Source organism: Panicum virgatum, chromosome 3K (genome assembly GCF_016808335.1).
Source record: "Panicum virgatum strain AP13 chromosome 3K, P.virgatum_v5, whole genome shotgun sequence".
NCBI classification, from domain to species: Eukaryota; Viridiplantae; Streptophyta; class Magnoliopsida; order Poales; family Poaceae; genus Panicum; species Panicum virgatum.
The window spans coordinates 31,612,534-31,623,488 of NC_053138.1; the positions used below are offsets into that span (position 1 = coordinate 31,612,534).

Genomic DNA, 10,955 nt, shown 5'->3' on the forward strand with positions numbered 1-10,955 from the left:
GTCCTTGGACAGCAGTTTAACCGGTGCTGAAGGAGTTCCTCTATTTGTCCTAGGTTGTCAACCAAATGATCATACACTATTATTACTAATAGATCCTCATTTTACAAATTAAGTCATACTTGAAGAACTTGACTTGCTTTGACTATTAGGGACTTGACTTGCTTTGACTATTAGGGACTGGGGAGCCATTTAAATCAAGGAACACTAGGACAAGAATGTTTTCAAACAACAAAAAACTCCTCTTGGACCTCGCCCTAAATGCTAAGTTCTTATCAAGTAGTTTGGCCACCGTTTTGTTTTTTTTTTGTTCATTTAGGTGCTCTCTAACAATAGTATCAGTGTGCAAATGTCAAATGCAGCAATTATTACCAATCTCCAGCGTGGATTTTATTACTGATAGTACAGTGAACAAATCAGCTTCATGGATAGTGCAGAAACCTGATATACAGTTATAGTCATTGGCAAATCATAAATCCGGTACATCTTCAGGGAGCTTTGTTTCCTACAAATGAAGAGTAACATTAGCCATAACTAGATAATCCTCACAGAGAGGCACTTTTTAGGAAAGATAAACATTACTCTTTACTACCTCTTCTCTCATGTAGCATTTTCACCGATTGTGACCCTCACCCTTACACAGGGTACACTTCCTCTTAGCTCTATTCTTATTTGACTTCAACTTTTTCTTCAGGGCCCCTCTACTAGGAACATACATGGGATCCAAGACATCTATGGACTCGGTAGAGTCAACATGTAGGGCTTGCAGAAGCACCAGGCCGTACCTCTTGCCTCTATTCTCTCCTCCATTTGGCAGGATCATAGCAGCTTCCTCTTCCAGAACACGTTTGAGCCGTTCATATGCTTCGGGTGACCGAGATGCTACAAAGGATGTAGTGTGACCGATATTGCATAGCTCATGGTACTTTTGTAGGCTATCCGTATAGTCATACGTGCTGCTCTTCCTTATAGGAGGAAATGCACTCTTGGCCCCCCTTGTCCACCTTTTTAAAACACGGCAGTTTGGAAGCCGTCATTCTTTAAGATCGCCCAATACAAAGAAGATGTGTGAGCATAGAGTTCCAAGGGACTGCAACTTAAGACAAGAACAATGAATTCCCTTCAGGTTGCTTTCATCAACACATATCTCACATTCCACATAGTATTCTATGTCTCCTTTATCCTTCCTGCAAACAATATACTTAATCGTATCATAGCCATCATCTTCAATCTGTCTTGCAAAACACATTGTGGCTACTTTTATGTTGAACTGCACCGTGGCAAAAACACTTGGTGTGAATGATTTTGCAGCCGCTTTCTCAATAATTGAAGCATCTGGTTCTAAGTATGGCAAGGAACTCGATGCTACAAGGTCTAAAATCGCTTCATTAACGCGCAACTACGAAAGGCAGTAGTCAAAGTGCTCTACCAGCTGAAACAGTGTCATTTTACAATCTAGATTTACCTGAAGCCTAGAGTTTAGGCTCTCACTCCGCTAGTAGCTACGCAGTCCTAAATAGCACTTACCAACATGATACACAGCACACCAGACGTGCCTCCTCTCATACATCGCATACAGCCACGACTCTGTATCCGTAACGTTATGCTTATTCAAGAATTGGAGCCATTTTCTCTTAATCTCTTCTATGGAGCAACAATCATAAAGGAAATGCCTCAAATCATTCTTGACATCATCATTGTGAAGATTACGCACAATGCACTACTCAATATGCCATATGCATTGCCTATGTGATGAATTCGGCCACACCAGCCCGATTGCTCTCTGCATAGCAAGGTCTCCATCAGTGATCACAGAAACCGGATGCTTCTGAGCCATGGCATAAGAGAATGTGTTAAGCATCCACACATATGACTCAGTTGTCTCCTTGGAAGTAACTCCACAAGCAAAAAGAACTGTGCTGCCATGCTGATTCACCCCGATAAAAGGAACAAGGGGCGTGTTGTACCGGTTCGTTTTGTGTGTACTACCAAATACTACGACATCACCAAATGTTGTATAATCAAGCTGACTTTGAGTATCACACTAGAGCAGTACCTTGAGGTGCCCTTTCTCATCAGTCTTGTAGTCAAAGTAGAAATTAGGATCCCTACGTCTGCATTCTGTCAGGTAACTGATGACTATTTGAGCATCACCAGCAGCAACTGTCACCACCTTATTGTGATGGCAGAAATTATACAAATCCCTTTTTATAAATCCAACCTTATCATACCCACCATACAACATTTCCATAGTAGCCATTATCTGGTGTCTGCGGATCCCAGAAATCTGCATCGCCAAAATATCAGCTTTCTACTCATCTCTGATTCTTGTATGTGAACGTAGAAGACAAGCAAGACCTTGTTCCACCATCGGATGGTTGTGTTCACAGATGAAATCCTTCACATGCCACTGCCATGTGTTCTGATCCCGTGCAATCACAAGTTTAGCAGGGCATCCAAAATGAGTAATATTCCGCTGCTTCCGCTTCTTATTCTCACTCTTTAGCTCCTTCTCTTCGCGGAAACCTTGATAACTGCAAACAAAATGCCGAAGAATCCTCTCATTGTGGCCAATGTCTCACTCACAATAGTCTTTCCTGATACAAAATCCTTTCCCCTTAACGTAGTTGTTATAAAACTCATATCCTTGTTCTTCATCGTGAAACACCTTCCTAACAATTTCATTGTACTCAAGACCCGGCATTCCCTCCTGCATCAATAAAATTGGATCCTATAGGTATCAAACAAATACATAAGAGTAGACATATTCAGAGGAATGGAAAACACCCTGATTGGGGTATATTTTATTCTTGAGTAAGGCACAACAAACATGATAACCAACAACAGTAATATCATGCAAAATGAGCATGCCCAGCCTATCTGGACAGAGATGACATTTCATTTGGAGGTCTAAATTTCACACACAGTGCTTATTTACTAGATTGAATATGTTGTTTGTTTTTTTTCTTGAAACTATTTTATGGCATCAAACAATTTACATGTAAATGGTTTAACACTACTAATGCACAAGTGTAATTACCATGGGCGGTGCAGGGGAATAGCAAATTACATGTGACAGGAAAAAAATGCAATTGAACAATAATTAGCAAATACTAACTGTATCATACGACAATCATAGAGAAGCAAATTAGGGCTTACTGATTTTAGGGTTCAAGATGCAAATTAATGGAGGGATGAGTGCGTACCAGGTGACGGTGCAGGGGACTGGGGCACGGGAGATCGCCAAGTGACCACACGGCAGTGCTCTGGCGGCCAGCCGAAGCAGCCCGGATGGAGGCAGGCGTGTTGGAGGAGGCCGCCGGGAGCGTGGAGGGAGGCAGCGTCCTTGAGGCCAGCCGGAGCAGCCTGGAGGGAGGCAGGCGTGCTGCAGCAGGCCGCCGGGAGCATGGAGGGAAGCGGTGTCCTGGAGGCCGGCCGGAGCAGCCTGGAGGAGGCCGCCGGGAGCGCGGAGGGAGGCGGCGTCCTCGAGGCCGGCCGGAGCAGCCTAGAGGGAGGCAGGCATGCTGCAGGAGGCCGCCGAGAGCGCGGAGGGAGGCGGTGTCCTGGAGGCGGCCGGCGATCGCCAGGAGAGGGCGAGGGCACGGCGTCCACGGCATGCGAGCATTCGTGGACAGGGCGCCGGACGGTAGTGCCCTTTTTTATTTGAGGATGTGCAACGACCATACTGCCCCCGGGTGGAAAAATCAACCAAAATAACTATTTTGCGTAGGCATTGGGAGGCATTAGGAAGTATTTCCAAGCATTGTAAAAGGGCTCTAAATAAATATATTCGGATCAATTCCCTTCCTTAAAAACTGTACATTATTTTAGTTTTTGTCAAGATGAAACTTCTATAATGATCAAAAACTGTACATTATAGAAATGTTAATTTTTTTATGAACCATAGCTGACTAGATGTGAAAAAGCGTGCCAACATAGCATGCCACGTAGGATGAACGATTAAATTGAGCCCCATGGAGAAGTTTGTGGACTAAAATGGTTATTTTGAAAATTTAGGGATGAAGTTAAGCTTCGGCTGAAAATTTAAGGATGAAATTGGCTATTCCATATGTTGTATCTTCTCTCCAGTTCCACAAGATGTGGTTTCCATGCCATTGAAGCAAAATTGATATTATTGCCAAGTTTTTATATAGCCACTTAATTGGCTGTCAAGATTCCAATTCAATATTCCTCCAAAATGTAAGATGCTTTTATTTTCTCCTAAGTCAAATTTTCCAACTTTAAATAACATTGATACCAAATAAATGTACTATATATCAGGTATAATTTATGGTAGATTTAATGAAACTTCATGGTGGCCTTTTCTATAAACTTTGACAAACTTAGAGAAGTTTGGCTTGATAAAACTAGAACACCTTAAATTTTGGAATGGAGAAGAGTAACTGAAGAGTTAGCATCACTCCTTGCCCATCACAACCGGTTGGAAATTAACCAGTTGTGGTGACACACATCACCCCAAGGACAAATCAATTGTGGAGATAGGAAGAACCTATAGTGATTAAAAAAAAACTGGATGGAAAGCTGTAGACTCCACTCCCTCTTTGATTTAAGAAGATGCGAGACTCAAACCCGGGCTGGCTGCCTGAGAGCACGTGCTGCTAGCCGCTAGCCCCCGAGAGTGCTCAAACCTATACAAAGACTCAGACAACTTTCACAACCAGTTGAAGGCTCCAACCACTAGTAAATTCCAACCAATACAATGGTGGTTGAGTTTCTTGCGATGTGCCATAAACATTTTCTTTCATTTATTCTTGAGGGTTACTAATGTTATCTATTCTCCTCCGATCTAGGACTGCAACCCTGTTCATAGACTGATAAAAATGAATATTCCCTTATTTGTTAGTCATTGATCAACAAAAACCCACATAGGGGCCAACATGCACTTTCAACCTTGGAGCGAAAATTGTTGATGTTTTGGGACGAGCGCCTATAATCAATCCCCAAGGATGTAGGCTTCAGTTAAACCTGCAGCATAAATATGATATCATCTATGATCTTGCATGTTCATCTCAAAAGATCCAATGGTTGCTTCCGTTTGCAATTATATATAACATTTTAACTTTTGTGCCACTACCAAAAGAAATTTTGCTAGTTGTACAAATTTTCATCATAGTTTAGAACATCATATAAATGTCACATATTTCAAATCACTGCTATTTCTTGAACATAACAACAATTAACAAATACTATATATGTTATTAAAACATCCATTTTAAGATAATATTTTCATATAATTTAGTCAATTGTACAGGCCGATCTCATTTTTCAACTTTTGTTTTAGGCCATGTTTTCTTGCAGCAGGTTCCAGGATATGCGCATTGTCACTAAACATCCCATTCTCAGCATTTACTCGCAACACTTTCAGATGTTGATGGCATACGTGTGGAAAAAATAAGTAGGGTGACAAGTTGCTCTCCAATTCAATTTAAACCACTAGAAAGTCGTTGCAAAATCTATTGTGTAAATTAGGTGCATGCAATAACTTTTTTCCACTGAACATCACATTCTCAGCATTCACTTGCAACAATTTCAGCCATTAATGCCATGTGGAAACAATTGGTTGCAGGGCACCATCAGTGTCCTATAAAATGCCTCTTCTTCCTTGCCTTTGTTCTATTCTTTACAATTATTCCACATACCTGACATGAAGTTCTTCCTTCCATGCCTTTTGCTTTCCCTGGGCCTTCACCATGCATCCATCATCACCGGTGATAGCCCTGGTGATTTCCAGTTCCTATACCTTGGCTTCCTAGGCACTAACCTCTCCATGGACGAAACTGCCACAATAACATCAAATGGACTCCTCGAGCTGACCAATGGCACACTTGATAGTAAAGGTCATGCATTCTACCCAATTCCATTGCACTTCCGCGCACCCAATGGTAAGGTGCATTCTTTCTCAGTTACCTTTGTGTTTGGCATCCGCTCTAGCTACCTTAGCATGACCCGGCAAGGTCTGGCCTTTGTTGTTGCGCCAAACAAGAATTTCTCAGATGCATTGCCAAACCAATACCTTGGCCTCACAAATTTTGTAAAGAACAATAGCACAAAAAACCATTTCTTTGCTATCGAGCTTGATACAGTTCAAAACGTTGAGTTCAAGGATATCGATAGCAACCACGTAGGAATAGATATCAATGGCCTCAACTCTATAAAGTCAAACACTGCAGGCTACTATGATGACATCAGTGGCAGCTTTCATAACCTAAGTCTTAATAGTGGTAACGCAATGCAAGTATGGGTGGACTATAGTGGAGAAGCCAAGCAAATCAATGTGACCATAGCCTCCTTTCAAATGGAGAAACCAGCAAGGTCATTGATCTCAACCACCTATGACCTATCACCAGTCATCCAAGAGTCCGCGTACATTGGTTTCTCATCATCAACTGATGAAGTCGACTCACGGCACTATGTGCTTGGCTGGAGCTTTAGCATGAATAAACCAGCTCCAAAGATCGATATTTCCAAGTTACCCAAGCTACCTCGAAATGGTCAGAAGTCTAGGTCAAAACTGTCGGAAATCATCCTACCAATAGCAACTGCATCATTCATAACATTAGTGGGGGCTGTCTTGATTCTACTTCTGAGGAGGAGGCTGCGTTATGCTGAACTGAAAGAAGATTGGGAAGTTGAGTTTGGACCACACAGGTTCTCATACAAGGATTTGTACCACGCCACAGAAGGATTTAAGAATAAGAATCTACTTGGTGCAGGAGGATTTGGGAAGGTGTACAAAGGAGTACTCAAGGCATCCAAACTGGAGATTGCTGTAAAGAGGGTTTCCCATGAATCGAGGCAGGGCATGAAGGAGTTCATTAGTGAGGTTGTAAGCATTGGACACATTCGACACCGCAACCTTGTTCAGTTACTTGGATATTGCAGGAGAAAAGATGAACTTATTTTAGTATATGATTACATGTCAAATGGAAGCCTTGATAAGTATTTGTACTGTGTTGAGAGTAAGCTGACACTGAATTGGGATAAACGGTTTTGGATCATCAAAGGCATTGCGTCAGGTTTACTGTACCTACATGAGAAATGGGAAAAGGTTGTCATTCACCGTGACATTAAGGCAAGCAATGTTCTCCTTGATAGTGGAATGAATGGACGCCTGGGTGACTTCGGCCTTGCAAGGTTATACGATCATGGCACTGACCTACAGACCACTCATGCAGTTGGTACCATGGGATACATGGCCCCAGAGTTGGTCTGCACAGGCAAGGCATCCCCTCTCACAGACGTGTTTGCCTTCGGTATCTTCCTTCTCGAGGTGACTTGTGGGAAGAGGCCAGTTAACCACAATACAGATGATGATCGAGCACTACTGTTAGTTGACTGGGTTCTTAAGCATTGGCGGGAAGGATCATTAACTGAGACAGTAGACAGCAGGCTACGTTGTGATTATAATGTTGATGAGGCATGTCTTGTGCTTAAGCTTGGGCTATTATGCTCGCATCCGTTTACCAGTGAGAGGCCTAACATGCAGCAGGTCATGCAGTACCTTGACCGTGAGTTGCCGCTACCCGAGTTGACAGATGCAGACATGAGCTTCGACATGCTGTCCCTAATGCAAGATGAAGGCTTCGACCCATTTACACTATCATCAACCATTGGCACAATATCTAGCATCTCAGGAGGAAGATAGTTTTCGTGTTGTTGTCTATATTTGTAATAATATTTATCATGAGTAGTACTCATTCTGCCCTTGATATTTAGTAGCTTCATGTAACATTAGGCAAAGACTTAGACTATTATCCAGAGTTTTAGGCTTTTCCCCTCTGTATAAATGAGATAGCTTGCATGTACTTTTCAGTTGAGGTTAGGGGTGCAAATTGGTGACCCTTAGGTGCACCTCTAACCCTCTTGAGTTCAAAATTTTATACTATTTTTTCAAAACGGGATCCCATCTTGAAAAAGTAGTACAAAATTTTGAACTAAAAAGGTGCACCTAAGGGTCACCCATTTGCACCCCTAGTTGAGGTTATCATATTGGCATGATTTGTTCTACAGCTCCGTCAGGCACGTGCATTAGCATTTTCTCCCCTGCCTCTGCCGCGTCAGGCACGTGCATTATCAGTTTCAGAACGAAATTAAAGGGATGTTTCCTTGCTATGACACCGGCACTATGTTAGCATTGTTTGTGTTACAAATGAGCAACCCATCTATTATTACCATACCAAAAGGGGGGGCAGAAAAGGTGATGTACGAAGTGCAGATAGCACCCTACATTAGTGAGTAATTATAAGAGGTGTATATACATCTAAGACCGCCCTCGAACTCATGGTAGGTCAACAACACTGAGTTTGGAAAGAAAAAAGCTATGTTGCGCCCTAGTTTGAGCCTTCGTGAAGAAATCTGCTAACTAAAACTCTGAAGGCACATAGTAAAGAGCCACCACCTTATCATGTACTTCCGATCGCATGTACGAAGCATCAACACCAATGTGCTTGGTAAGTTCATGCTTGATAGGATTATGTGCAATATAGATCGCACCAGTGCTGTTAGAGGATAGAGGAGTCGGTGTGGAAGTCGTCATACTGAAATCCTCAAGTAGCCACCTAAGCCATGTGACCTCAGCCGTCACGGTTGCCATGGCCCGCAACTCAACCTCAGCACTGGACCGGCAAACTGCCGTCTGTTTCTTGGTTTTCCAGGCAATCAAGGAGGACACAAGAAAAATACAATAAGCCAAAAGGGAGCGATAATCAGAGTGGTCACTAGCCTATTGTCGCATCAGAGTATGCCTGAGCTGAAGAGAACTAGATCGAGGGAAGAACAAGCGGCATGAGATGGTGCCATGAAGGTATTGAAGAACACGAAGAAGGTGAGCATAGTGGAGCTGTGTGGGAGCAAAAACAAATTGACTCAGAATATTAACATCATGAGAAATGTCAGGACGAGTAATCCCAAGGTAAACAAGGCTCCCAACAAGGTGACAATAGCCCAACAGGGTGACAATGCAATAGAGAGTGGGATCATCAAGGAGAGCATCATCAATAGATTGCAGGTGAACACCTAGCTCCATAGATGTATCGATAGTGCGCTGATCAGTGAGAGCAACATGAGAGAGAAGATCCTGAATGTACTTCTCCTTGGAGAGATAGATACCATCACGCATGGAAGGGACCTTGAGACCAAGGAAGTAACAAAGTCTTGCCGCCAGAATTTGACCAGGATTGGTAGGCCGAAATGTCAGAAGAAGCTCACGGTGAAGGAGTCCATTTAGCTAGGCTTATATCATAAGTTTGGCCAAATATGATGATGATTGGGCACTCAAGGCTCAAGCTGAGATGGAATCAAATGCCTAATCCATGTTGAAGCCCAGTTTATTCGCGAGGCTGGTTCGGATTACAGGAAGAGGCTGCACTCGCTGACACCTCCGACGCACTATGTGCAGCCATCGGTTGGTCCCAGCCGATTTCTGTGTGGGAAGTCCACCTCGTCCGACCCCACAGCAGGAGTCTGCCTCGCCCGACTCCTGCGGACGGGGTCCGCCTCACCCGACCTCCGCATGGGGCTCTGCCTCGCCCGACCCCGCAACAGGGGTTTCCAATGCTGCTGGAATCACGTCAAGATACGTTCGGAGTCGACGGGAATTGCCGAAACAATAGGATCTGCCACGATTGTTTCGGCTGATATTTGGAAGCTTCATGAAGATTTGGATTGACAGAAGGCAAGAGTCCAGATTTAGTTAGTTATTTAGAGATTATATTGTAATTTGTTTCCTTTTGTTAGTTAGAGTTTGCCTTACAGGTCAAGTCATCTAGACTATAAATATGTGCCTATACCCTATGAATAAAGAGGACGACTTACATTTCTGCACGACGGCCGTCTCCAACACCCTGTCGGCGCATCGCCAGCCCTAATCGCATTAGGGTTTTTGTCAAGGTAAACGTCATGTTGCCCTGATGATTTCGTCGTCAGGGCATCATGGCTTTTAGCCTTTTATCTTGGTAGATCTTGTACTGAAGCGTTTTTGATGGCAAGATTTGCTAGTTATCTCGCATGCTTGTCGATCTTATATGTTTTCATGCTTCATGAAGTAGATCGGTTTGCATGTAAATCGTTTCGTGCGTTTTAATGTCTTTTTATGATCGATAGCATGATTTTTTTGTCTTTGGCGTGTAGCATGCTTGTAGATCGGCACGATACGAGTACCTTATCCAACATGTTGTAGATCAATCAGTTTTCACAGATAGTTCTTTCTATGCTTAGTGGATCGATTCATTAGATAGGATGTTCCTATGTTCGTATGCGTTGTATATCTGGCCCTGGTAAGTTAGGATGTTCCTATATTCATGTATACTGTTCATCTAGCCCTATCTATTGATCGATCTTCTATGTTTAGCAAGAGCCGATCTGGGTAAGCAGTTTCATCTACTTCATGCTTCCGATAAGTTTTATCCTTAAGATCTTCTATGTTCGTATGGGTTTAGGGAAGGGCACGGTGCGGACGATCAGGGGCCGTAGGTGAGAGAAGCGCTCGTTGAGCCCTCAGAGGAGGTTCAGAACGAGCGTGCGGTCGCTGATCGGTTCGCCGAGCGCACGGACATCATCAGCCATCTTCTTTAGCTGGCGGCAGTACTCGGTGACGAACAGGTCGCCCTGGGTAAAGGAGCGGAAGGCGGCATCGAGGTGGAGGGCCCGGGTCTCTTGATTGCCCCGGAATTGGGACTCGAGAGCGACCCAGACCTAACGTGCCGTGACCCCAGCCTCACGGCCAACATCCTGCAGCTCCACGGTGAGCGTCCCGAGGATCCAGGACAGGACAACGCTGTCCATCCGGAACCAGGACGGGGCGGTGGAGGAGGGATCAGTGAGGACATGGTCGTCAAGGGCGTAGCGCTGGAGCGGGAGAAGGACAAGGTCCCTCCAGCGAGCATAGACGGCGGAGTTAGCGTCGAGGATGACCGGCACCAAGGACTGGATGTTCTGGA

General features: G+C 43.9%; 1 protein-coding gene and 1 long non-coding RNA gene across 2 annotated transcripts; one reads left to right on the plus strand and one right to left on the minus strand.

Moving 5' to 3' along the window:
* Positions 1–296: 296 nt before the first annotated feature.
* On the minus strand, positions 297–2,829 carry LOC120701410. The gene is made up of 2 exons (XR_005686090.1): positions 590–2,829; positions 297–502 (listed from the first exon to the last, which is right to left on the minus strand). It is a non-coding gene; the product is annotated as an uncharacterized LOC120701410 (long non-coding RNA).
* Positions 2,830–5,630: 2,801 nt separating this feature from the next.
* Positions 5,631–7,823, plus strand: LOC120698977 (L-type lectin-domain containing receptor kinase SIT2-like). The gene has a single exon (XM_039982794.1). It carries the CDS (start codon positions 5,663–5,665, stop codon positions 7,661–7,663), a length of 2,001 nt encoding a protein of 666 aa, XP_039838728.1. The 5' UTR covers positions 5,631–5,662; the 3' UTR covers positions 7,664–7,823.
* The last annotated feature ends 3,132 nt before the right edge of the window (positions 7,824–10,955 follow it).

What these genes read in the sequence shown, in the direction of transcription:
- LOC120698977 (XM_039982794.1), top strand. Translation starts at nt 5,663, where the DNA reads ATGAAGTTCTTCCTTCCATGCCTTTTGCTTTCCCTGGGCCTTCACCAT.